The sequence below is a fragment of the Brachypodium distachyon genome, chromosome 2, assembly GCF_000005505.3.
Source record: "Brachypodium distachyon strain Bd21 chromosome 2, Brachypodium_distachyon_v3.0, whole genome shotgun sequence".
Taxonomy (NCBI): domain Eukaryota; kingdom Viridiplantae; phylum Streptophyta; class Magnoliopsida; order Poales; family Poaceae; genus Brachypodium; species Brachypodium distachyon.
This window is the reverse complement of record NC_016132.3, coordinates 58,342,322-58,369,717: the sequence shown is the minus strand read 5'-3', so window position 1 is coordinate 58,369,717 and position 27,396 is coordinate 58,342,322. Positions and strand designations below refer to the sequence as shown.

Here is a 27,396-nt window from a genome sequence, read left to right as displayed (position 1 = left end):
GTCGATTGCCATATCAGATTCATGCATGATGTTTGCTTGATTAATTTGTTTTTTGTTTGACACGAATTAATTGATTCGGTGCGACCGGAAGAAAGAGGATACTTATATACCGGTCAGCAATTGCTTGAAGTTTTCTTGAATGGCCAAGTCATATGTTTTTAAAACCTGATATTCCGAGTTAGGGAATACTTCCTCGGATACTAAATTATTGTTGTTGTTTTAGTGCCTAAAAACAATAAGAATTTAGGATCGGGAAAGCACGAGTTAGTTTTCTTGGACAATCACACATTGTCGATCCAGCATGCATGTGTGCACTTTTAGGTGGCTGAGATTTTCAGAAGCTAATTTCAGTGGATTTGAAAAAATTCTTTAGTTCAGTGTACATGCATATTAATGAGTTTATCTAAAACGGGGAATGCGTTTGCGATTGATCTTGATTTCCTGTCTTGGTACGTATAAAAGGCGTCACGTCCATGGTGTACGCGTTTGTAGAAAATCTCAAATTTCATAATCTAGTTGATCAACTTGTCCGCCGTTAACTCATGGTGCAGCAATTTAGGTCCCAAATTAATGGTCATTCGTTTTCTCAAAGTTTGGATGGACACGTACGTTTTCCAAATTACGGACACCTTTTAGTTATTATTCTTCAGAACTTGAAAATTGACTTACTTAATCAATATAATCACCCTACAAGTTAAAATCAACTGATTAATGCACCATCTCTACTAGCTCCAACGATAGCTATCAGATTATCTGAACCAATTACTTTTGCATTGCCATGATCAGAAAAAAGGTTAACAAATTCCACATCACATTGCAATGCGTTACGATTTTTTCCAAACCAATCAACAAATCCAATTTTGCTCTACTAGAAGCTTGATTAATTTATCGTGGTCTAGTAACTCCTCGTTGATAGCACTAGCACACGTTCATCTACCATTCAACGGCTTCCTTTGAGCGCATCCTCGATTCGAATTTTTTCCTACGAGCATCCTCGTGCGTGGTGCCAATGCTAGATGGGCCGAGGTTACAGTGGGCCGTAAAGAAAAGGGAGCCCGTTCAAGGCACTGCACTGCCCTGTGCTGTTGTGGGCCGGCCTCTCCGAGGAAAGCAGCGTTGGATGGATTTCGAGGCCTCCAAATTCTTAAACAAGTTTCGTCTTTGTATTCTTTGGAAGTAAGGCCCGTTCTACCGGAGGAGACATACGTACACCAGCGCATTCCTCTCAAAAAAAAAAAAGTACACCAGCGCATTGACAGTTTATAGCCAGAGAAAAAAAACACCCGCGATCAACATAAAATTTGCTACTCTCTTCGATCCGTATTAATTGTCGAAATGCTGCTAGATCGATGGAAATAAGGCGTCGTTCCGTCGTCGCGCTTCTTCCTCCGCAGCCAGCTTCTTCTTCCTCTTCCTCTCGCTCCTCCCGTCGAAGAAAGCGTTGAAGATCCTGACCACGAACTCTCTGTTCTCGGCTGCTTTCGCAAGCTGCTCGCTCTGTATACTGGGCCTGGTACGGCCTAGTAAAACTGGCCGACCAGCCCAAGCGCGCAGCCCACTTGCACCAGCCCACTGCAGGAACCTTTCTTGCTTCCCAAGACGAACAACTCTCAAGACCCAAACCAACAAATCAAAGCAGCCCGGATTCGCCCTCTTCTTCCTCCCGAAACAAAGCCAAACCCGACACCGATTGCGGCCGCCGCCGCTAGCGCTACCGCCGGCGTCGAGTTTCCAGGGACAAACTCGCTCCCGCCTCTCCCGCACGCCCTCCGTCCCGCGGCTGCTCCTCCGCCCGCCCTCGCGAGCGCCTGGCTCGATACGACGACGACGACAGTCGCGGCCGCCTAGGGTTTCTTCCACGCCTATTCGCCGGAGGAGTGGGGAAACGAATTAGAGCGAGATGGTACGTTTACGTACGCCGGGTTTTTCTTTATCCGGGGGTGTGTTTCTCGATTTGATTCGATTCTGGGGGTGTGTTTCACGGCCTGTTCGGGATTTGATTGATGGACCGCGTGGCTGATGTTCTCTGCCTGCCTGCTTTGCTGGTTTCCTGCAGGCCGGGAGGTTGCTTGCGAACCTCATCGTCATGGGCGGCACCGTCGTCGGCAGGGCGGTGATCCAGGCCTACCGCCAGGCCATCGTCAGTGAGTGCCTCTGCTCTACCATCACCCCCTTGATAGAAAAATACGTGTTTTTTTTGTTCTGATGGTGATATGATGGTAACATGCATTGTGTTGCTGTGCTGGCTTGAGGGGGCATAGTTTGAAATGCTAGACTGCTTCAATTGCAACTACGAACACAGAAAAGTTTGGTATCTACTCCGTATTAATCATGAGTTATTGCCATTTTATGTTTGTTACTGTCATCATGGTAGTATTACTTGTCATTTAGTATGAAAGGATGAATATACTGAATTCATTTCAGTCTGAATGATCATTTGGTTAAATTAAAACTTGATTCATCTTAGTGGCATTTGACCCTGTCTTGAACTGTTGAGAAATGTCTGCAAAATTATCATGAACTTTATGCATTCAAAGGTGAGGCATAAGCCTGTAGATCAACAACCCTTGTTCGCCTAAATTACAGTAAATAGTCTAAGGTCTGCTTGGAAATTTTTGTAATTTTTTATATTGACTGTATCTTGCATATTACTGTTCTGATGTAGTTGAAAAATGCAAAGTTGGATACTGTTTCTTCCCTTAGGTTGCTAATGATCCATAGAAACATCTACTACTTGTGCTGATGCTCCATCCACTTTTCTGAAAACAACTGATAATATGCAAAAAAAATAATCTTATAGATGCAAATAAAACCGGAGCTGCCCAGGAAGCTATAAATGGTATTCGAAGGGCTAGCAAGGCCATGACTGAGCAAGAAGCCAGGCAAATACTGGGTATCAGTGAAAAGACGAGTTGGGAAGAGATCATGCAGGTGTGTGATAATATGCGACAATTCTGTCAATATGTTCTAGCAAGTAGAAACTGTTTTTTCTTTGTGATATTCATATGATTTATGGTTAAACCATAGGATTCACGGAAGTAAGCACATCCATGGCAGTTCTTTAGCTTAAAACTGATGTTAAATTACAGAAGTATGAGCCAATGTCTAAAACAGCTCCCTGTATAGCTTTCTTTCTTTCTTTCTTTCTTTCTTTCTTTCTTTCTTTCTTTCTTTCTTTTCCTTTTTATTTTTGAGCCCTTTGGGACTCCTTTGTTGCCTGCTTGTACTTGCGCTTCTTGCGCTTTCTTCTTAATGGAAAAGACACGCCGCTCGGCGTGTTCGAGAAAAAATGTCTAAAACAGCATCACACTGTTAAAATGGTTAACACCACATATATAGCCATTTGTTTTGGACATAAACTGATACTAATTTTATCCCTTTTAAATATTTTGCAGAAGTATGATGTAATGTTTGAGAAGAATGCCAAGGGCGGAAGCTTTTATCTCCAGTCAAAGGTCCACCGTGCCAAAGAATGTCTGGAATCCATATACCATAAGCCTGACGTAACAAACTGAGATCATTTTGTTCAAGGAGTACACCAGTTCCATTTGGAGTGTTCGATATAATCAATCTTTTTTTATGCGGCTAGAGATCACAGCTCTGTCTAAGTTATATGATGCATGTATCAAGTTAATTGGATGTAACAAGAAATTGTTCTACTTGACTTGAATAATACATTGGACAACAAGAAAGCACACGATTCTGTTTGATTCTTAGCGATACTGCCTCATTTGCTTGCAAATCCATTTACCAAAGTTTTGGCATCATTGTGATCGTTCTTAATTAACACTTGATTGTTGTACCAGCTTGTGTATGTGTTCCGAGTTTTCTAGAATTGCCCTACCATTCTAGTAGAACACAAATATGGGGTTAGTTGTCCCAATTTACACTGAGCTGTAGCTGTGTTGAGATGATTCCAAATCTGTTGACCTGAAGAATTGTTCCTTACACTGCATTATTGCCAAAAGATTATTTGGTCAGGAGGAGATGATGTATCTGCCGCCATGATGGATTCATCAGCAGGAGCTGGTCGACAGGGCTTGTGAATTGTTGAAATGTAGCTACTGTTACCGTCGTTTCTAAAGATAAGTTCTTCCAGTTTTGTCCTAAGTCAAGTTTCTTAAAGTTTCACCAAATTAATAGAAAAGTATGGGAGTAATATATTTAATATTTACAGTATCAAATAAGTATAAAACTAGTTTGGAGTTGTAGATGACGGTAGATTTTTCTAAAAACTTGGTCAAACTTTTTATATGACAACTACAACATATATTTAGGAACGGGAGTAGTATAGTAGAGATAGTGCTGATAAGAATCAATCAGCAACAGGAAGCTTGCAAGTCATGAATGGATCCTGCTGCCAACGCTCAACTGTTCGTGTGTTTTCGAAAACAACATTGTGAACTGGAATTCAGAAGTTACTTTTAACAAACTGAATCCAGAAGTTGAGAACTAGCCCGCAGCATTTACATTTACTTTTGCTGGAGTCAAAACAGAAATTGAGCCCTCTGCTGACTAGAGCAAACGCAGGATCAGCCATCTTGTTCTCTAAGAAAGAAAGAAAAAGTATGATCCATCTTGTTCATCTAGGAACTACTGCACTGGAGACTCAAAAAACAAAAAGAGGAACTATTGCTCTGGCCTCGGCCTGTAACCACAAGGGCAGCTAGAGGAAACCAGCAACACCTGCTTCAGATATTGTCATCTTGTTCTCCCTCGCCTTATCACAGCTGCAAAATAGGTGATGAATCGCTTTCTGGTCTGTTGGTGTTACTTGGTTTTATACATTAAAAAAGGCCTTGCCTTAACAAAACAAAGAAAACCATAACATAAGACAACGTTATACCGTTGTTCTGTTGGAAAATTCTTATCTATAAGCATAAGCATATGTATATCATTTTACCCAATTGACCTGGTCTGTAGATTACACTTGATTTGCCGAAAACTAAATAATTACTTCCAGAGCTGCAAATCCTTCTGAGTTAATTCCGTCCAGCATCCTCTTACATCGCCTGAAGATGTGATTTCAGGCAGAAGGTTTCAGAAAAACCAATAGTCCTGTCTTTTACAACTATGCTACTGCTTACTGATTCCATGGAGTAGCTGCAAAGAGCTCGAGAAATGCAAGACCCCAGAACCCATGCAGTTTCATGGTATCTGACTGAAACTACCTGAAAGTTCTACAAGATCGAAACTGCATGAACAAATTAAAATTACCTAGACATGTAATTAAGCATGTTAGTTTTTGGTTCATGCTTTCTTTAGGGATTCACGGCGATCTCTCCTACAACTTCCAACCTCCTTCTGACAAATCCACCTAGACCGTTGGCGTTGGAACCTGGAAATGAAATTAGATTTCACCTCAGCAAAACGAAGGCATTGTGCAGGAGCATTATAAAATCATATATATAAGGCATTTTTCTCTCTGAAAAAATGAAAGGACCAGCAACATTTTGGGCGATAATATGCATGCAATCATACATATGCCCTTCCAATTATGACTAGAATCAGTGAGAAGCCGGCCATGTGGCCCATGCTGTTGACCCACACGAACAGGATCAGTGAGAAGCCGGCCCCTCATGGATGTGGATGATGACATGATTTGGAGGCTGGTGCTTTGTCACCTTAAGCAGTTGAAATTTATACATGATGGATCTTTTTGTATCACTGTCGCCGAATTGTTTCATCACAATATGCATTCCTGTTTTCAGATTGGTACCATGTTATGATTAATTCTTGGTATTTCTGTATATGACAGAGAACAGGATCAGTGAGAAGCCGGCCCCTCATTGATGTGGATGATGACATGAGGGCGAGGCCTGTGCTTTGTCGCCTTAAGCAGTTGAAATTTTAATACATGAGAGATCTTTTGTATCACTGTCCTGAATTGTGTCATCACAATATGCATTCCTGTTTTTAGATTGGTACCAGGTTATGTCTAATTCTTGTTATACTGTATATGTTCTCATACGTCTAATTGTACTATTAAGGAATTAAGTGGACCTAACTGAAAAGGCCACATCTAGTTCTAATGTTCTATATATGTAACCAACCTGATATTGAAAGAAGAATGAGCTGCCATAGTTATTACCAGTGGCGGAGCCAGCCTACTTCTGCAGCCTGGGCAAGACCTTTATAAATCAGCATTTGGCTTAAGAAAAAATAAATCTACTAAGCCTTCACATAACTACACTAATTAGTAGCATTATTTTTCTGAGCCCGGGCAGCCGCCCAGGGTCGCCGGCCGGTGGTTATTTCTATACATGTAAACCAATGTTGTGGCCGACAGGATTGTTCCAAAATATTCCCAAGGAACTCTTCAAAAGTGACCTCTTGTCATTATCGTCAGCCAACATCGTACATCGTACTGACCTCTAATAAGAAAACATTGTACTAGGAAGCTGGAGACTAAAGACATTTGGAGGCAGTGGCTTGGCTTCAAAGTCACCATCCTCGCCATAAATAAATTTCCACTTCTTCCACCATGGCACCACATCTTGTCTTCAGAAAAAATAAAACACACTTGCGTCAGAACAAAAAGACAAAACACAATCTAGCTCTTTGTTTAGTGAAAGAGACAATGCAATGTTTTCTCGTTGAGACCATGCAGGAGTGCTGCATTCAAGTATATAAAGAGACAATGTAGAGACAACGTGTTGTTGTTATATCTTCTCCTGGGGGTCTAGTTGCACTTCAGAGGTCCAAACGAACCGATGGCTTGTGCTCACCTGCTTGCCATCTTCATACTGATACAACTCTATTTGTTAGCTGCATCTGCTTCTCATGCCCCTGGTAATGCCACAGCTTCATCTTTGTGCCATCCAGACCAGGCTGCAGCACTTCTCCAACTAAAGGAGTCCTTCATCTTCGACTACTCGACCACTACGCTGTCGTCGTGGCAACCTGGTACCGACTGCTGCCACTGGGAGGGCGTCGGCTGTGATGAGGGTGATCCTGGCGGCGGCCATGTCACTGTTCTTGACCTCGGTGGCTGTGGACTCTACAGCTACGGCTGCCATGCTGCGCTCTTCAACCTCACCTCCTTACGTTACCTCGACCTCAGCATGAATGATTTTGGCAGATCTCGCATTCCGGCAGCTGGCTTCGAGAGGCTGTCAAAGCTCACTCATCTCAACCTTTCTTGTTCAGGCCTCTACGGTCAGGTACCGATCGCCATAGGAAAGCTCACGAGCCTCATATCCTTGGATCTTTCTTCACTGCATGGCGTTGATCCCTTGCAATTCAACAATATGTATGATGTCTTGAATGCCTACAACTATCTGGAGCTACGAGAACCCAAGTTTGAGACCTTATTTGCAAACCTTACCAATCTGAGGGAACTCTACCTCGATGGGGTGGACATATCTAGCGGCGAAGCGTGGTGTGGTAATCTAGGTAAAGCTGCTCCCCGTCTTCAGGTTCTTAGCATGGTAAACTGCAACCTCCATGGTCCAATCCACTGCCTGTCAAGTCTCCGATCACTTACAGTGATCAACCTCAAGCTTAATTATTGGATTTCTGGTGTGGTTCCGGAATTTTTATCGGACTTTCACAATCTTAGTGTTCTTCAACTCAGCGATAATGACTTCACTGGTTGGTTTCCTCAGAAAATCTTTCAACTGAAGAATATAAGATTGATTGATGTGTCAAACAATTTTGAACTCTCAGGGCATGTACAAAAATTTCCAAATGGGACTTCTTTGGAGATTTTGAATCTACAGTATACTAGTTTCTCCGGTATCAAGCTGAGCTCTTTTAGCAACATCCTGTCTCTGAGGGAGCTAGGTATTGATGGAGGTTCAATTTCCATGGAGCCTGCTGATTTATTGTTCGACAAGCTCAACTCCTTGCAAAAATTGCAGCTCTCTTTTGGGTTATTTTCTGGGGAGTTAGGACCATGGATTAGTAGCCTTAAGAACTTGACAAGCTTGCAACTCGCTGATTACTATTCCTCCAGCATAATGCCTCCCTTCATTGGCAACCTCACCAACTTGACAAGTTTGGAATTCACTAGCTGTGGCTTCACTGGACAAATACCACCATCAATTGGCAACCTCAGCAAATTGACTTCCTTGAGAATCTCCGGTGGTGGCTTCTCTGGTGCAATACCATCTTCAATTGGTAATCTCAAAAAACTAAGAATCTTGGAAATGTCTTATATTGGCTCATTATCTCCTATAACAAGAGATATTGGACAGCTCAGCAAATTAACGGTACTAGTATTAAGGGGCTGTGGGATTTCTGGCACAATACCAAGTACAACACTTGTCAACTTGACTCAGCTGATTTATGTGGATCTTGCACATAATAGCCTTAGAGGTAAGAGTAAATTCATAACCCAACTTCCTTAGTTTCATTTTGAGTTCTTTCTTTTCTTTGTAGCCCTTTTTTTAAAGCAAAACTGTAGGAAAGAATCCAACAATATATAATATATTGATAAATAGAAAACAAATACAAAGCAGGGTTACAGGGGGCAAGGCAGCAAAAGAGGAAACAAAATCAGGGCATGGTGGCAAGAGCAACCAGCCAGTCTAAGAGGGCAGGACGGAAGCTATAATTTCTTGAAGAAGCCCGACCTAAACCCATACATTCTTGTTCATGTGTTGAATGGCTTCCATAATTTCTTGTTAAGAGAAGGGAACATCTCTCCAAGCTTGGGCGACCGGATTATGTTGGATGTTCTTAATATACTAGTACTACCTTTGTTCCTAAATATATGAAGTCTTATCTTTGTCCTAAGTCAAACTTCTTCAAGTTCGACCAAGTTTATAGAAAATTCTACCAACATCTAGTTTTATTAAATCTGTCATTACATATATATCATTTATAATATACTCATTTGATATTGTAGGTCTTAATATATTTTTCTATAAATTTGGTCAAATTTGAAGAAGCTTGATTTAGGACAAAGTTATGACTTTTTATATTAGGAACGGAGTAACTACAACAAGGATTCCTTGATCTGTTTAACCTTTCTGTATGTAACATCTCTCCAAGCTTGGGGATTCATACTTTCGTTCTACAGAATATGCAGTTCCTTGTCTTCACTAAATGATGTCAACGTATAACCATTTATTTAACTCTCTGTGCAGGAGATATTCCAACATCTCTATTCACTTCTCCAGCAATGTTACTGCTCGACCTTTCATCAAACCAACTTTCTGGAGCGGTAGAAGAGTTCGATACACTAAATTCACACCTATCAGTTGTTTATTTGCGTGAAAATCAGATTAGTGGACAGATTCCGTCATCATTATTTCAACTCAAAAGTTTGGTGGCCCTGGATCTTAGCTCAAACAATTTAACAGGTTTAGTACAACCGAGTTCACCTTGGAAGTTAAGAAAGCTTGGTTACTTGGGTCTCTCAAACAACAGGTTGTCCGTCTTGGATGAAGAAGACAGTAAACCCACAGTGCCCTTACTCCCTAAACTCTTTAGATTAGAACTTGTATCTTGCAACATGACAAGAATTCCTAGATTCTTGATGCAAGTAAATCATATCCAGGCATTGGACCTTTCGAGCAACAAAATACCTGGGACGATACCCAAATGGATATGGGAGACATGGGATGATAGCCTTATGGTTTTGAATCTTTCGCACAACATATTCACATACATGCAACTCACTTCAGATGATCTCCCTAACAGTCGTTTGGAATCTCTTGATCTCAGTTTCAATAGACTTGAAGGCCAGATCCCGATGCCAAACCTGTTGACAGCATATAGCAGTTTCAGTCAAGTCTTGGATTATTCAAACAATAGATTCTCTTCTGTTATGTCAAACTTCACTGCTTATCTTAGCAAAACTGTTTATCTCAAAATGTCCAGAAATAACATAAATGGGCACATACCACATTCTATTTGTGATTCAAGCAACCTCCAAATCCTTGACCTGTCATATAACAACTTCAGTGGGGTAATACCATCCTGCCTGATAGAAGATAGCCACTTGGGTATATTAAATTTGAGGGAGAATAACTTTCAGGGGACATTGCCTCATAATGTTAGTGAGCACTGTAAGCTTCAGACAATAAATTTACACGGCAATAAGATTCATGGGCAGCTGCCTAGGTCTCTTTCTAACTGCGCTGATTTGGAGGTTCTTGACGTTGGAAACAACCAGATGGTTGACACTTTCCCATCATGGCTGGGTAGGCTTTCCCATTTCAGTGTCCTTGTTGTGAGATCCAACCAGTTCTACGGCTCACTTGCATATCCTTCCAGAGATAAAAAATTAGGGGAATACTTCTCAGAGTTACAGATCATTGATATATCCTCAAACAACTTCTCTGGTACCTTGGACCCACGATGGTTTGAGAAGTTTACATCTATGATGGCAAAGTTCGAAGATACAGGGGACATCTTAGATCATCCGACGTTTATAAATGCATACTACCAAGATACTGTTGCAATCGCATACAAAGGGCAATACGTTACATTTGAAAAAGTGTTGACTACACTAACTGCAATTGATTTCTCAAATAATGCATTGGATGGTAACATTCCTGAATCAACTGGCAGGCTAGTTTCACTTCGTATATTGAACATGTCACGTAATGCATTTGCTGGGAGGATTCCACCACAAATTGGTGAGATGCGTCAGTTGGAATCATTAGACCTGTCCTGGAATGAGCTTTCTGGGGAGATTTCACAAGAGCTAACAAATTTAACATTTCTTGGCACCCTGAACTTATGCCAAAACAAGCTGTATGGAAGAATACCACAATCACATCAGTTTGCGACTTTTGAAAACACTTCATATGAAGGGAATGCAGGGCTCTGTGGACCACCTTTGTCCAAACCATGTGGCGATTCAAGTAATCCAAATGAGGCACAAGTAAACATATCCGAAAATCATGTTGATATTATCTTGTTTCTCTTTGTTGGGGTGGGCTTTGGCGTTGGATTCACAGCAGGTCTTCTGATGAAATGGGGTAAAATCAGCAAATGGTTTCGGATTATGTGAACATGGTCTGAGGGCACAGGCTGACGGTCAGTACAGTTACTCTGTTATTAAAGAGAACTATAAGTTGTAAAATATGTCACCCTATATGCTCATATTTCTATCTTATGTTTATGTAATGTTGTTTGCACATTGTGACATTTATACAGAAACTGTAAGACAACTGCTCAATTCCTAGTGTTAATTCCTAGATGCACTAATCTCCCAAATTGAGGTCTGTATCATCACCCATAATGCACCTCATGCCATCAATCTACCATGTACCATCAATATTCCGCTGCCTTGCCCTTTCCGCCGCAGCTGTGTTCCCGTCATTGTATTTGCATGGATCAGCCGCCAGCATGCTCTAGTGCAGGTGATCTCCCATGGCTCCGCGCCTGCTTGTGGCTCTCCCACAGGCCATGGCCCTGGCAGCTGTCACCCCAAGCCGCCTCATCGGCCCTTCCCTAGTGCCCACTCCAGCTGTGTGCCGTTCTTGGTCACTGCGATGCCCTTGGATTCGTGAATTGACCCCTCTCTCTCTCTCTCTCTCTCCACATTCCTCGCCCTCATAATTTTTTTTCTCCATTTTGTGCGAAAGGTGACCGTTCGGTCTGCTGGCTGTACTACTCATGTCATGTCATTTAAAAGACAACTTACAGCTCACTGCACTAATAGACCGGCTATTAGCTGGCTGTATAAACCACTCAAGTATTTAATGCTGGCCTATGCATAAAAATCTGTTGTGATTCACAGTGAACTGCATCTTTGTGGCCATTTCAAAAACAACACACAATATATGGCACCTCAGGAAGTATTACCAGACATAACAAATATGATCCCGACAAGAAGTATTACCAGACATAAAAAATATGATCCCGACAAAGACGTCGTAAGCAACAAACTGGTGGCGCAAAGCACCATGACAACGATACTAGACATTACATGCGTTTTTATAAGAAATCATTAATCAAACACAATACTAATAAGATCTTCGGCAAACAAGCCACAAGTTTTGATCTAGACAGCGACAAAAGCTTATGGCCACATCAACCATCAACCTCCCATTTGGATACAAAAGTTTATGACGGCGATAAAAGTTTATGGGCCTGACAAAACATAGTTGGAACTTCAGTAGAAAAGAGCAACCACCCATTTGCATCAATAACTTTGAGTCACTGTATGGAAAAACAAAACAAAGGCAAGTGTAAATATTTACAAATGCAAACTTACAAAATGTACTATCAGGCAGTAACACTATCCTAATGTTGGAGAAAAACACAACTATAAGCATGTAAAGCTATTCAGATTCAATAAATCAAGTACTTTGCAAGAACTAGAAAGGTTGTGTAGCTATGCATATGAATGGTTGTGTAGCTGGTATGCTTCAGCCTCACATTCACAGATTCAGTACTAAAAAAAAGACCACAACCCTATAAACAAGCATGCTGCCAAGTCACAGATTTACCTTACTGTTTGTGTAAGGTAAACTCGTTCTTAAAAGCTTCAAGTTGTGAACCTTATGTCAAATCCTATAAGATTTAGTGACTCACAAAAGATTACTTGTCAGCAAATTGCTTTCTTTTTCAGGCTAGCCTAAGTTAAGATCTGAATTTTAAAAGTAGACCCGATTGGTAGGATGGATGTATCAGGATGGTAGAAATCATTTAAGTTAACCAGTTAAGCTTAATCCTGGGATTTCTGGAGTGGTTCCAGAATTTTTATCGGACTTCCAAAATCTTAGTGTTCTTCAACTCAGCTATAACAATTTCACTGGTTGGTTTCCTCAAAAAATCTTCCGACTCAAGAATATAAGAGTGATTGATGTGTCACAAAACGACCAACTCTCGGGGCATTTACCAGAATTTCAGAACGGGGCTTCTTTGGAGACTTTGAATCTGCAGAATACTAATTTCTCTGGTATCAAGCTGAGCTCTTTTCGCAACCTCCTGAAACTCAGGGAGCTATGTATTGATGGAGGGTCAATTTCTATGGAGCCTACTGGTTTATTCTTCAAGAAGCTCAACTCCTTGCAAAGCTTGCGATTCTCTTTTGCGCAATTTTCAGGGGAGTTAAGACCATTTTTCGAATGGATTAGTAACCTTCCGAACTTGACAAGCTTGCAACTCTCTAGGTTCACTTCCTCCATGAGAATATCCCGCTTGATTGGCAACCTCACCAACTTGAAGAGTTTGGAAATTACTAACTCTCACATCTTTGGGAAAATTCCACCATCAATTGGCAACCTCAGCAACTTGACTTCCTTGAAAATCTCTAAGAGTGCCTTCTCTGGGACAATACCATCTTCAATTTGCAACCTCAAGAAACTAAGAAGCTTGGAAATTTCTTATCTTGTCTTATCAGGTCCAATAACAATAGATATTGGACATCTCAGTGAATTGACGGTATTAGTGTTAAAGGCTTGCGAGTTTTCTGGCAGAATACCAAGTACAATTGCCAACTTGACTAAACTGATTTATGTGGATCTTTCGGAGAATCACCTTCTCGGTAAGATTCAATTCACAACCCAAAACTCTTGCTTCTTAGTTTGATTTTGGTTTCTTTCTTTCTTAGCTTGATTATAAATGCTACTCCGACCTCACTGTATTTGAGGAATGCCGCTGTAACTTCTGTATACACTCTTAGATGCCATTATGACAATTTCTGACCAAAATGTCCCCTTCTTCTTCTTCCCTCCCTTCCACCCCACCTCTTCTGCATGCGCACTTCCATGGTCAGTTGGTCACCTCCACCATGGCCAAGCTCATCACCAATGGTATGGACCATGACAGAGCAACATTTTAAGCCTAAGCAGTAAGCCATGTCCGTCAGGAGCTGCTTTCTCCCTGATACGCGACTTGATTAGTCTTCCTGCCTCTGGCGTCGGTGGCACTATAGCCAACTAATAGCTGCCTCTCAGCACCTGCCTTGCCCCTTAGTACCCTCCCAGCCGAGCTTCAAGGCAGCCAACCTCTAGACTCCTCTGCTCAGAACAAAGGACAACAGAAAAGGATAGAAAATAAGCAGAAAAGGGAAAACAAAGAAATCACATCGACAAGCAGAAAATCACTACAAACAAGATGGATTGCAGGCACTGCAATAGGGATGGCTTGCAGGCTCTCCTGCTCCCTCTGCCCGGGCGACGAGAGAAACTAGGGATCACCTCTTCCTGGATTGCCCCTTCAGCTTGAGTTGCTCGACCACCCTTGTGATTTCCTGGGGTACTGCAGGCTTTTTCCTTCAGTGTTTGTCCCATGCCAAATCGGGGTTCTCTAAGCCTTCATGATGGCGACTTGGCAAATATGGAAAAGCAAAGAAACGACTACATCTTCAACAACATTGTGCCATCCCGTGCCACATGGTTCTCTCGCGTCTAGGATGATCTCAGAACCCAGAGCATCAGGTTTAGGGAGGGAGCTAGGGACGCCCTTCTTGATGGGCTGGTGGCGCTCGCCATTAATTTGTTTGCCTACAGTTTTTAGTCAAAACAAATTCTTGAAGTGGTATTTTTCCTCCCCTACACAGCGTGAAACCTGCGAGGAGGGGGGGGGGGGGGTAAAGTAGACCTTTTCTATCTTAAAAAGTATACTTACTTCCAGTTGCTACAATATGGCCATCTATGTCTATTTGTCACTTCAATTATTTGCAACAGAGTCGCACTACGGAAAACATTTGGTCGAAGATCGTCTCAAACTTCAGTTTAATACTCATGGATAGCATTCAAATTCTTAATACTGTATTAAAACAAGGTTACCTTGATATGCTTAACCACTAAACCATTTTAAATTTGTTTTTGCAGGAGAGATTCCAACATCTCTATTCACTTCTCCAATGGTACAGTTGGATCTTTCAAGAAACAACCTTTCTGGACCTATGCAAGAGTTTGATACGAAAGATTCACACATGACAATTGTTTCTTTGCATAGCAATCAAATTAGTGGACAGATTCCTGCATCATTTTTTCAACTCGCACGTTTGGTGAACCTCGACCTTAGCTCCAACAGCTTAACAGGGTTTAGTACAACTGAGTTCACTTTGGAAGTTAAGAAAGCTTGATACCTTGGATCTCTCAAACAACAGGTTGTCGGTCTTGGATGGAAAAGACAGTAAATCCCCATTGCTCACACTCCCTAAACTCTTGATGCTACAACTTGTGTCTTGCAATATGACAACGATTCCTAAATTCTTGATGCAAGTTAATCATCTCCAAATATTGGATCTTTCTAGCAACAAAATACATGGAACTATACCCAAATGGATATGTGAGAGATGGGATGATAGCCTTACAAGATTGAATCTTTCATACAACATGTTCACATATATGCAACTGAGTTCATATGTTCTCCCGCACAGTCGATTGGAATCTCTTGATCTCAGTTTTAACAGAATTCAAGGCCAGATCCCAATGCCAAGCATGTTGACAACAGCTAACGGTCACCTTCAAGCCCTCGATTATTCAAACAACAGATTCTCTAATGTTATTTCAAACTTCACTGCTTATCTTAGCCAAACTGGTTATCTCAAAATGTCCAAAAATAACATAAATTGGCACATACCAGATTCAATTGTGATTCAAAAAACCTTGAAGTCCTTGACCTGTCATATAACAACTTCAGTGGGGTAATACCATCCTGCCTCCTTGAAGATAGCCACCTGGTTATATTAAATTTGAGGGGGAATCACTTTGAGGGGACATTGCCTCATAATGTTAGTAAGAGCTGTAAGCTTCAAACAATAAATTTACATGGCAATAAGCTTCATGGGCAATTGCCTAGGTCTCTTTCTAACTGCGCTCAGTTGGAGGTTCTTGACATCGGAGACAACCAGATGGTTGACACTTTCCCATCATGGCTGGGTAAGCTTACCTATTTCAGCGTCCTTGTTGCGAGATCCAACCAGCTCTACGGCTCACTTGCTTATCCTTCCAGAGAGAATGAATTTGGGGAATACTTCTCAGAGCTATACATCATTGATATATCCTCAAACAACTTCTCTGGCAACTTGGATCCACGATGGTTTGCGAGGTTTACATCTATGATGGCAAAATTCGATGACATAGGAGATATCCAAGATCATGCGACAATTGTTGGAAGTCCATACTACCAAGATACAGTTGCAATCACATACAAAGGGCAATATGTTACATTTGAAAAAGTCTTGACTACCTTAACTGCAATTGATTTCTCAAATAATTTGTTTGATGGTGACATTCCTGAATCAACTGGAAGGCTGGTGTCACTGCACATATTGAACATGTCACATAATGCATTTAAGGGGAGGATTCCAGCACAGATTGGTGAGATGAGTCAGTTGGAATCATTAGACCTGTCCTGGAACCAGCTTTCTGGGGAGATTCCACAAGAGCTAACAAATTTAACATTTCTTGGCACCCTGAACTTGTGCCAAAACAAGCTGTATGGAAGAATACCACAATCACATCAGTTTGTGACTTTTGAAAACACTTCATATGAAGGGAATGCAGGGCTCTGTGGACCACCTTTGTCCAGACCATGTGGTGATTCAAGTAATCCAAATGAGGCACAAGTAAACATATCCCAAGATCATGTTGATATTATCTTGTTTCTCTTTGTTGGGGTGGGCTTTGGCGTTGGATTCACAGCAGGTCTTCTGATGAAATGGGGTAAAATCAGCAAATGGTTTCGGATTGTGTGAACATGATCTGAAGACACAGGCTGACGGTCAGTACAGTTATTCTATTATGAAAGAGAACTATAAGTTGTAATATGTCACCCTATATGCTCATATTTCTATCTTATGTTTATGTAATGCTGTTTCCACATTGTGACATTTATACAGAAACTGTAAGACAACTTGCTTAATTCATCACCCATAATGCACCTTGTTTCATCAACCTATCATGTCACCATCTATCTATCCTGCTGCCTTGCCCTTACCGCCGCAGCTGTGTCCCCGTTGTTGCCATTGCATGGATCAGCCGCCAGCATGCTCTAGTTCATGTGACCTCTTGTGGCACCGCACCCGCTTGTGGCTCTCCCACAGGCCATCGCGCTGGCATCTGTCGCCCCAAGCCGCCTCATCACCCCTTCCCTGGTGCCTGTAATTTGTCACTGCGATGCTCTTGGATGACTTCTTCCTCTCCACATTCCTAATCCTCATATAAAAAAAGAGCTCCAATTTTGTAATAGACAAAGATGACCATTTTGCCTGGGTGTCTCAGGCTAACTGATAATTAGATAATATCTTCTACTTGGCTTGGATAATAATATCCAACAGAAACAAACACAGCTTGATTTTAGTTTAGCTGCAGTGCCTCGTTTTCTTTTTTGCTTGCGAATTCATAAATGAAAATCTTTTATTACCATTGTGATGGAAATATTGATCAATTGATTGCATCTAGAAGTTTCTGTGTTTTTTGGGCTTGAGTTCCAACCATCACTGCAAAACACAGTTTGGATTGCTACTCCGAAATTGATGAGAAATTGTTCCTTTTTTGGTCTGTTGGTGTTAACTGGTTTTATGCACTCTATGTACAACCCTTATGGTAAGAAAGATCAAACACAATGCTACATTCACAATCCCAAATGGAAAACACCACTTAATGCTCCCCAGCAGCTAAACTAGGAGTTAAGTGAGAGAGGTGATGCTTAGTTTCCCAAAAAGGAGTCATAGAGTGAGGTGTCTTACCTGGACAAAACCGAATGTACATAGATATTGAGAAAGCGAGCTGCAAGATCCACTGCTTCAGTAAATGCCATATCCTCAAGTCTTCAGCACCTTGTATAGTCATCATGTCATATATGATGCAGAGACAAAATAGAACCAAATACACATTTAGTACAAGCTGCAAGAGTTCTTTCAGTACCTGAAACAATTTTTTGCTGAGCAACACATATTCTTCCATCGACTGTCACATGGCATAAAATGATATTATACATGATGACACACGATCAGTAGCTTACACTGGTTCAAACACACATACCAAAAATGTTACTCCCTCCGTCCCATAAAGATTGGCACGGATTTGAACTAGAGCGGAGGGAGTACTCGATAGCTCTTGGTAATACTCCTAAGGTGAAAACTTACACTCACCCTGCAAAAAACAAAACAAAACAAAACAAAACAAAACAAGCAGACAGACATTGTGCTTAACTAAAAGGTCAAAAGAGAAACAATTGCACCCGGTTAAAGGGGGAAAACAGGTTTGTTTGACTAAAAGGGGGAAAGGATCGATCCAATTAGGAGTACTAAATTAGCAATTGATACTCACGTGATTGCAAAGCGGAAATGTCTGAAACCACAAAACCAAATTAATTGGGTTACTTGCAGCTAAGCTGCATCCAACGAAGAAATTGATATCAACCAGACGAGATGAGATCTACTGTATAATGTATACCTCCTGGGATCCGCCTCAGCGAAGGCCCCAGACATCGTCGCCGCCGCGAGGGTCGTCGTCGACGGCGAGGAGGGGCGCCGCGCGCTGCGTGGTGTCTGGCCCGCTCCGGGTCCGGCGAGAGAGACCTCAGTCGGCGATGGGGCTGATGGTGTGCTCGTGGGCTGGACGGAACCAGTTTCCGGCCCATTTTAGCCCGTGAACGGCAACAGTATACTGTCTAGCAGTATCTACACATAGTTTCTGAACTAAAAGAAGCTCTCCATTGTGCCTTTTTTTTAAAAAAAAACAAGCTCTCCAATGTTCAAAGGGAAATGATACTAATCTGTTGATCTGAAGAAAATGTGATCTCAGATGTTGTTATGATCCACATTGTTCATCCAGGCTCGGGAGTTTCAAAAAAACAATAGGAGGAAATACTGCTCTGGCCTCTCTGCCTGTAACCACAAGAGCAGCTAGAGAAAACCAAGGAAAACAAAACTAAGCCATCCTGTTCATTTACAGGTTGTTGTCAAGATTCTTCTCTATAGGCATAACGTTTTACCCAAGCGGCCTAATCTGTACATTCATTATACACATGAATCACATGATTTGCTGAAAAACTAGAATTACTTCAAGAGCTGCAAGTCCTTCCGAATTAATGGTGTCCAACCACAAAGGGAAGGTTTCAGAGAAATCCAGTCCCATCTTTGTAAAACCCTCTGCACTACTAATCCCATGGAATCGCTGCAATGACCTCGAGAAATGCGAGAACCCAGAACCCATGCATGTTCATGGCATGTGACTGAAACTACCCAAAAAGTATACAAGTTAGAAACTGCACGGGGCAATTTAAAACCATCTGGATATGAAATTAAGAAAACACACGATTCTATTTGATTCTTAGCGATGGTGCCTCATTTGCTTGCAAATCCAGTTACCGAAGTTTTGGCAATCATTGTTCTTAACACTTGATTGTTGTGCCAGCTTCTGTGTATGTGTTCCGAGATTTCTAGAATTGCCCTATCATTCTAGAACACAAATATGGGGTTAGTTGTCCCAATTTACACTAGAGCTGTAGCTGTGATATCGGGTGTTGAGATGATTCCCAAATTGTACAAATCTGTTGACCTGAAGAATTGTTCCTTACACTGCATTATTGCCAAAAGATTATTTGGTGAACATATATAAGGGAGGAGATTGATGTATCTGCTGCCATGATGGATTCATCAGCAGGAGCTGGTTACCAGGGCTTGTGAATTGCTCAAACGTCGCTACTGTTACCTTGGTTTCTAAATATAAGATGTTCTAGTTTTGTTCTAAGTCGAATTTCTTAAAGTTTCACCAAATTAATAGAAAAGTATACTAATATTTAATATTCACAATATCAAATAAGTATACTATGAAGATACATATCATGGCAAAATTCAATAAAACTAGTTTGGAGTTGTAGATGACAGTAGATGTTTTTAAGAACTTGGTCAAACTTTTTATGACAAAACTACAACATATATTTAGGAACTGAAGGAGTAGTAGAGTAGAGATAGCGCTGATGAGTATCAATCAGCAACAGGAGAAAAGCTTGCAAGCCATGAATGGATCCTGCTGGCAACACTCAACTGTTCCTGTGTTTACGAAAACAACATTGTGATAAAACTGGCATTCAGAAGTTACTTTTAACAGGCTGAATCAAGAAGTTGAGAACTGGTAGAGCAAAAGCACGATGAGCCATCTTGTTCCCTAAGAAAGTAAAAAAAAAAAAGTATGATCCATCTTGTTCATCTAGGAACTACTGCACTGGAGACTCAAAAAACAAAAGGAGGAAATACTGCTCTGGCCCCTGCCTGTAACCACAAGGGCAGCTAGAGGAAACCCGCAACACCTGCTTCAGATTCTGTCATCTTGTTCTGCCTCGCCTTATCGCAGCCCCAAAGTAGGTGAGGAATCGCTTTCTGATCTGTTGGTGTTACTTGGTTTTATAAATTGAAAAAGGCCTTGCCTTAACAAAACTAAGAAAAACATAACATAAGACAACGTTATACCGTTGTTCTGTTGGAAAGATTCTTATCTATAAGCATAAGCATATATATATATCATTTTTACCCAATTGACCTGGTCTGCACATTACACTTGATTTGCTGAAAACTAAATAATTACTTCCAGGGCTGCAAGTCCTTCTGAGTTAATTGCGTGCAGCATCCCCTGCAGATGTGATTTTAGAGAGAAGGCTTCAGATCAATAGTCCCACCTTTTACAACCATCTGCTACTGCCTACTACTGATTCCATGGAATAGCTGTAACGAGCTTGAGAAATGCGAAACCCCAGAACCCACACAGTTTCATGGTATCTGACTGAATAAACCTGAAAATTATACAAGATAGAAACTGCATAAACAAATTTAAATTACCCAGACATGTAATTAAGCACGTTCAGTTATTGATCCATGCTTTCTTTAGGATTCACACAAATCTCTCCTAGAGCCTAGACCGTTGGCGTTGGAACCTGGAAACGAAATTAGCTTTCACCTCAGCAAAGAAGGCATTGTCCAGAAGATTATAAGATTATATATAAGCTATTTTTCTCTCTGGAAAAAAATGAATGGACCAACAACCTTTTGGGAGACAATATGCATACAGTTAAGTCTACCCTTCCAATTATGACTCGGATCAGTGAGAAGCCGGCTGTGCTGTATTCTAGAGGGAAAAAAGAGAAGCCGGCCATGCAGCCATGCTGTTGACCCACAGAGAACAGGATAAGTGAGAAGCCGGCCCCCCATTGATGTGGATAATGACACGATTTGGAGGCTGGTGCTTTGTCACCTTAAGCAGTTGAAAATTTAATACATGATAGATCATTTTGTATCACTGTCCTGAATTGTGTCATCACAATCCGCATTCCTGTTTTCAGATTGGTACCAGGTTATGACTAATTCATTGTATTGCTGTATATGTTCTCATACGTCTAATTGTACTATTGAGGAATTGTGTGGACCTAACTGAAAAGGCCATATCCAATTCTATATATGTAACAAACCTGATATTGAAAGAACAATGAGATGCCATAGTTATTTCTATATATGAAAGCCAACAGCCTGCTATTGTGGCCGACAGGATTGTTCCAAAATATTCCCAAGGAACTCTTCAAAAGTGACCTCTTATCATTATCGTCAGCCAACATCGTACATCGTACTGACCTCTAATAAGAAAATATTGTACTTTCGGTCAAAAAAAGAAAATATTGTACTGGGAAGCCGGAGACTAAAGACATTTGGAGGCAGTGGCTTGGCTTCAAAGTCACCATCATCGCGATAAATAAATTTACACCTCTACCACCATGGCACCACATCTGGTCTTTAGATAAAATAAACACACTTGTGTCAGAACATAAAGACAAAACACAATCTAGCTCTTTGCTTAGTGAAAGAGACAATGCAATGTTAATTTTCTCGTCAAGACCATGCAGGAGTGCTGCATTCAAGTATATAAAGAGACAAAGTGGAGATAGTGGTTGCAGTTCAAAGGTCCAAACGAACCTATGGCTTGTGCTACTCACCTGCCTGCCATCTTCGTACTGATACAACTCTATTTGTTAGCCGCATCTGCTTCTCGTGCCCCTGGTAATGCCACAGCTTCATCTTTGTGCCATCCAGACCAGGCTGCAGCACTTCTCCAACTAAAGGAGTCCTTCATCTTCGACTACTCGACCACCACGCTGTCGTCGTGGCAACCTGGTACCGACTGCTGCCACTGGGAGGGCGTCGGCTGTGATGACGGCATATCTGGCGGTGGCCATGTCACTGTTCTCGACCTCGGTGGCTGTGGCCTCTACAGCTACGGCTGCCATGCCGCGCTCTTCAACCTCGCCTCCTTATGCTACCTCGACCTAAGCATGAATGATTTTGGCAGATCTCGCATTCCGGCAGTTGGCTTTGGGAGGCTGACAAACCTCACTCATCTCAACCTCTCTCAATCCAGCTTCTATGGTCAGGTACCTAGCACCATCGGCAATCTAACGAGCCTCATATCGTTGGATCTTTCTTCACTGAATGACATTGATCCCTTTGAAACCAATAATATGAATGATATCTTGTATGGCGGCAACGATCTGGAGCTACGAGAGCCCAGCTTTGAAACCTTATTTGCAAACCTTACCAATCTGAGGGAACTCTACCTTGATGGAGTGGACATATCTAGTAGCAGAGAAGAGTGGTGCAGTGGTCTAGGTAAATCTGTCCCACGTCTTCAGGTTCTTAGCATGGGCGGCTGCAACCTCTGGGGTCCAATCCACTCCTCCCTGTCAAGTCTCCGATCCCTTACTGTGATCAATCTTAACAGTAATTCCAATATTTCTGGTGTGATTCCGGAATTTTTATCAGAGTTTCATAACCTTAGTGTTCTTCAACTCAAGTATAACCATTTCAGTGGTTCGTTTCCACTGAAAATCTTCCTCCTCAAGAATATAAGAGTGATTGATGTGTCACACAATGACCAACTCTCAGGACATTTACCAGAATTTAAAAATGGGACTTCTTTGGAGACTTTGAATCTGTATTATACTAATTTCTCAAGTATCAAGCTGGGCTCTTTTCGCAACCTCATGAAACTCAGGAGGCTAGGTATTGATGTTGATGGAAGGTCAATTTCCACCATGGAGCCTACTGATTTATTGTTCAACAAGCTCAACTCCTTGCAAAGCTTGCTGCTTTCTTTTGTGAAATTTTCAGGGGAGTTTGGACCATTTTTCTCATGGATTAGTAACCTTCAGAACTTGACAAGCTTGCAACTCACTGATTACTATTCCTCCAAGATAATGCCCCCCTTGATTGGAAACCTCACCAACTTGACAAGTTTGGAAATCACTAGGTGTGGCTTCTCTGGAGAAATACCACCATCAATAGGCAACCTCAGCAAATTGATTTCCTTGAGAATCTCCAGCTGTCACTTCTCTGGGAGAATACCATCTTCAATTGGTAATCTCAAGAAACTGAGAAGCCTGGATATCACTTCTAATCGCTTATTAGGTGGTCCTATAACAAGAGATATTGGACAGCTCAGCAAATTGATGGTGTTAAAATTAGGGGGCTGCGGATTTTCTGGCACAATACCAAGTACAATTGTCAACTTGACTCAACTGATTTATGTGGGTCTTGGACATAATGACCTTACAGGTAAGAGTCAATTCATGTCCAAACTCCCTTTATTCTTAGTTTGATTTTGATTTTCTTTCTATGCCTTGTAGTCCTTTCTAGAGCCAGATATATTAACTTCTTTTCCTATTTTTTTTTGGCCTGTTTGTACCTTTGCGTCATTTTTACGTGCTTCTTCTTATTTCAACATGATTTATTACTACAGAATGACTCACATTTTTATGCCTCTTCGAGAAAAAAGAATCATAAAAAAAAAACAGATGCATCTCTTTTTCATGAATAATAACTGCAATGTGGAAAAAGCGTGAATTCTCAAACACCCAGCTTGCACCAATTCAGTTTCTCTCGACGTTTCCAAAACATAGCTTGCCAGCCGATAACCTGCTCTAGGTTTGGTTAGGCATGGTTTCGGATGATGAACTCAATATTGGATAAAGCGCGTCGTTCCTTGATTAAATTAATATACTCAACGTTCATATTACCTCCATCCTAAAATTGAAGGCATATTGGGTCTCCTTTGACCAAGGCTTTGATTAAGATTTCCTCTGTTAATATGCGATTTATGTGATTCAAATCATAACCATAAGCAATTATTTTTTAATAAGAATACAATGATATCAATTTTATATCACATAAACTGTATGTTCATGAAGTAAATCTTAGTCCAAGGCCAACATTCAATGTTTGATGTACTTAATACTAGATTACAACAAGGATCCATTCATATGTTTAACCTTAGTCTACGTAACATCTCTTCAAGCTTGGCATTCGTACTTTCTTCTACAGAATATGGAGTTTGTGTCTTTACTATACGATGATAAAGTGTAACCATTTTAACTCTATCTGCAGGAGAGATCCCCACATCTTTATTCACTTCTCCAATAATGTTACTGTTGGACCTTTCATCAAACCAACTTTCTGGACCGATACAAGAGTTCGATACACTAAATTCACACATGTCAGCTGTTTATTTGCATGAAAATCAGATTACTGGACAGATTCCTTCATCATTCTTTCAACTTACAAGTTTGGTGGCCATGGATCTTAGCTCAAACAATTTAACAGGATTAATACAATTGAGTTCACCTTGGAAGTTAAGAAAGCTTGGTTACTTGGCTCTCTCAAACAACAGGTTGTCCATCTTGGACGAAGAAGACAGTAAACCCACAGAGCCCTTACTCCCTAATCTCTTCAGATTAGAACTTGCCTCTTGCAACATGACAAGAATTCCTAGATTCTTGATGCAAGTTAATCATATCCGAACATTGGACCTTTCGAGAAACAAAATACAAGGGGCGATACCCCAATGGATATGGGAGACATGGGATGATAGCATTATAATTTTGGATCTTTCGAACAACATATTCACAAACATGCCACTCAGTTCAAATATGCTCCCTAGTCGTTTGGAATATCTTGATATCAGTTTCAATGAACTTGAAGGCCAGATCCCGACGCCGAACCTGTTGACAGCATTTAGCAGTTTCTTTCAAGTCTTGGATTATTCTAACAACAAATTCTCTTCTTTTATGTCAAACTTCACTGCTTATCTTAGTCAAACTGCTTATCTCACATTGTCCAGAAATAACATAAGCGGGCACATACCAAATTCAATTTGCGATTCACGCAAGCTTGTAGTCCTTGACCTGTCATTTAACAAGTTCAGTGGGATAATACCATCATGTCTGATAGAAGATAGCCACTTGCATGTATTAAATTTGAGGGAGAATCACTTTGAGGGAACATTGCCTTATAATGTTGCTGAGCACTGTAATCTTCAGACAATAGATTTGCATGGCAACAAGATTCAAGGGCAGCTGCCTAGATCTTTCTCCAACTGTGCTAACTTGGAGATTCTTGACATTGGAAACAATCAGATTGTGGATACTTTCCCATCTTGGCTGGGTAGGCTTTCCCATCTCTGTGTACTCGTTTTGGGATCCAACCTGTTCTATGGCCCACTTGCTTATCCGTCCAGAGATAGCAAATTTGGGGATTACTTCTCAAGGTTACAAATTATTGATATATCCTCAAACAACTTCTCTGGCAATTTGGACCCACGATGGTTTGAGAGGTTGACATTTATGATGGCAAACTCCAATGACACAGGAAATATCTTAGGTCATCCTAACTTCGATAGAACTCCATACTACTATGATATTATTGCAATCACATATAAAGGCCAAGACGTGACATTTGAAAAAGTCCGGACTGCCTTGACCGTTATTGACTTCTCAAATAATTCATTTCATGGTGACATTCCTGAATCAACTGGAAGGCTAGTTTCACTACATGTACTGAACATGTCACATAATGCATTTACAGGGAGGATTCCAACAAAAATGGGTGAGATGCGTCAGTTGGAATCACTAGACCTGTCTTGGAACGAGCTTTCTGGGGAGATTCCACAAGAGCTAACAAATTTAACATTTCTTAGCACCCTGAAATTTTGTGAAAACAAGCTGTATGGAAGGATACCACAATCAGGTCAGTTTGCGACTTTTGAGAACACTTCATATGAAAGGAATACGGGGCTCTGTGGACCACCTTTGTCCAAACCATGTGGCGATTCAAGTAATCCAAATGAGGCACAAGTAAGCATATCCGAAGATCATGCTGATATTGTTCTGTTTCTCTTTATTGGGGTGGGCTTTGGCGTTGGATTCACAGCAGGTATTCTGATGAAATGGGGTAAAATTGGCAAATGGTTTCGGATTGTGCGAACTTGACCTGAAGACACAAGGATTGCGGCCAGTACAGTTATCCTATTATCAGAGAGAACTATAAGTTGTAATATGCCAATCTATATGTTCATATTTCTATCTTATCATCTGTGTCTTCTCATGTTTACGTAATGTAGTTAGCACATTCCTAGTAATAGTATTAATTTCTACTGTCAATTAGAAGGGAGATGCACTAATCCTCCAACATTAAGGCCAGTGTCATGACCCAGAATGCTCCTCATGGCATCAACATATCGTAGCCACTGTCTATCTATCCTGCTGCACTGCCTCTGACGCTAAAACCGCAGCCCCGTTGCCTGCATCCACCACCACCTTGCTCTACTGGGAGTAGTAAAGTAGCAATTGGCACTCACATCATAGACGTCTGCAAGATTCTGGACTCTGGAGTGAGGTACCACGCCCAAAACTAACTCCTCTCGACCTCTCGTAGGTCGTAGCGCTAGCTAAGCCCCTTGTCACAAAGAACCGCGGGATGGTACTGCCCTTTCAGTTTCAGCCCGTCTAACAGAATTACAGGGCAGGAAGCATACTATGCACATCGACAGAAACTAAATTAATCGACCGAACCGAAATCGATAGCGGGAGGAGATGAGATATACGAGTGGGCTCCGACGCGGTACCTGGGCGAGCCGCCGCGAAGGGGTCTCCGTACACTTGCCCCAGAAACCGTCGCCGTCGCGAGGGCCGTCGACGGCGAGGAGGACTGACTGGTCTTTGGCCCCCCTCTCCGGCGAGAGAGACCTCGATCGGAGAAGAGATGGACTGACGGTGCGCGGCGCGCGTGGGCTGGACCGAAGCGAGGGCCATTAGAGGTTAGAGTTTCCGGCCCACTCTAGCCCATGAACGGCACCGCACGCTGAAATAATCTACACGCATTTTCTCAATTTAAAACAGTTCTCCGATCATGGGCGTTTCCGGCCCACTCTAGCTCAATTTAAGTTCTCAATCAATAAAATCAATAAAGCCAGATTGTTGCTCTCAAAAATCAAAAAGAACAAAACACCAAAACTCAAATCAAAATCTCTCGTGCAGCAGCTTTGTAAGCATCGCGCATTTTCAGTTTCCAGATTGAAGCGTTGACCGTAACGTACGTAGATCTCTTGCGTATATATTTTGTGCATACTTACAAAGTTACAGTAAAAGTGCTCGATCGGTAATATACACCAGTCACCTCGGCCCGCGAGGCGGCGCCGAGCAGGCCTCAGCAGGGAG

The 27,396-nt window shown here is 41.5% G+C and overlaps 3 protein-coding genes, 1 long non-coding RNA gene and 1 pseudogene across 5 annotated transcripts; 4 read left to right on the top strand and 1 right to left on the bottom strand.

Moving 5' to 3' along the window:
* The first annotated feature begins 1,617 nt into the window (after positions 1-1,617).
* LOC100822420 (mitochondrial import inner membrane translocase subunit PAM16 like 2) lies at positions 1,618-3,716 on the top strand. Its single transcript, XM_003565073.4, has 4 exons — positions 1,618-1,903; positions 2,057-2,144; positions 2,801-2,931; positions 3,396-3,716. Exons 1-4 carry the CDS (start codon positions 1,901-1,903, stop codon positions 3,513-3,515), a joined length of 342 nt encoding a protein of 113 aa, XP_003565121.1. The 5' UTR covers positions 1,618-1,900; the 3' UTR covers positions 3,516-3,716.
* A 2,997-nt stretch (positions 3,717-6,713) lies between these two features.
* Positions 6,714-10,966, top strand: LOC100831335 (receptor like protein 6-like). The gene is made up of 2 exons (XM_014898680.1): positions 6,714-8,319; positions 9,093-10,966. Exons 1-2 carry the CDS (start codon positions 6,714-6,716, stop codon positions 10,964-10,966), a joined length of 3,480 nt encoding a protein of 1,159 aa, XP_014754166.1.
* Positions 10,967-11,364: 398 nt separating this feature from the next.
* LOC106865429 lies at positions 11,365-17,598 on the top strand (annotated as a pseudogene).
* Positions 17,599-19,938: 2,340 nt separating this feature from the next.
* LOC112270788 lies at positions 19,939-26,978 on the bottom strand. Of its 2 annotated transcripts, XR_002963142.1 has the most exons (4): positions 26,805-26,978; positions 20,906-21,644; positions 20,702-20,796; positions 19,939-20,495 (listed from the first exon to the last, which is right to left on the bottom strand). It is a non-coding gene; the product is annotated as an uncharacterized LOC112270788 (long non-coding RNA). The 2 variants fall into 2 exon arrangements; XR_002963143.1 differs by lacking the exons at positions 20,702-20,796; positions 20,906-21,644 and having other exon boundaries at positions 19,939-20,655; positions 26,805-26,977.
* On the top strand, positions 21,654-26,306 carry LOC100830723 (receptor like protein 7). Its single transcript, XM_003567457.4, has 2 exons — positions 21,654-23,461; positions 24,290-26,306. The coding sequence occupies exons 1-2, from the start codon at positions 21,829-21,831 to the stop codon at positions 26,167-26,169; spliced, it is 3,513 nt and encodes a 1,170-aa protein (XP_003567505.1). The 5' UTR covers positions 21,654-21,828; the 3' UTR covers positions 26,170-26,306.
* Positions 26,979-27,396: the final 418 nt, after the last annotated feature.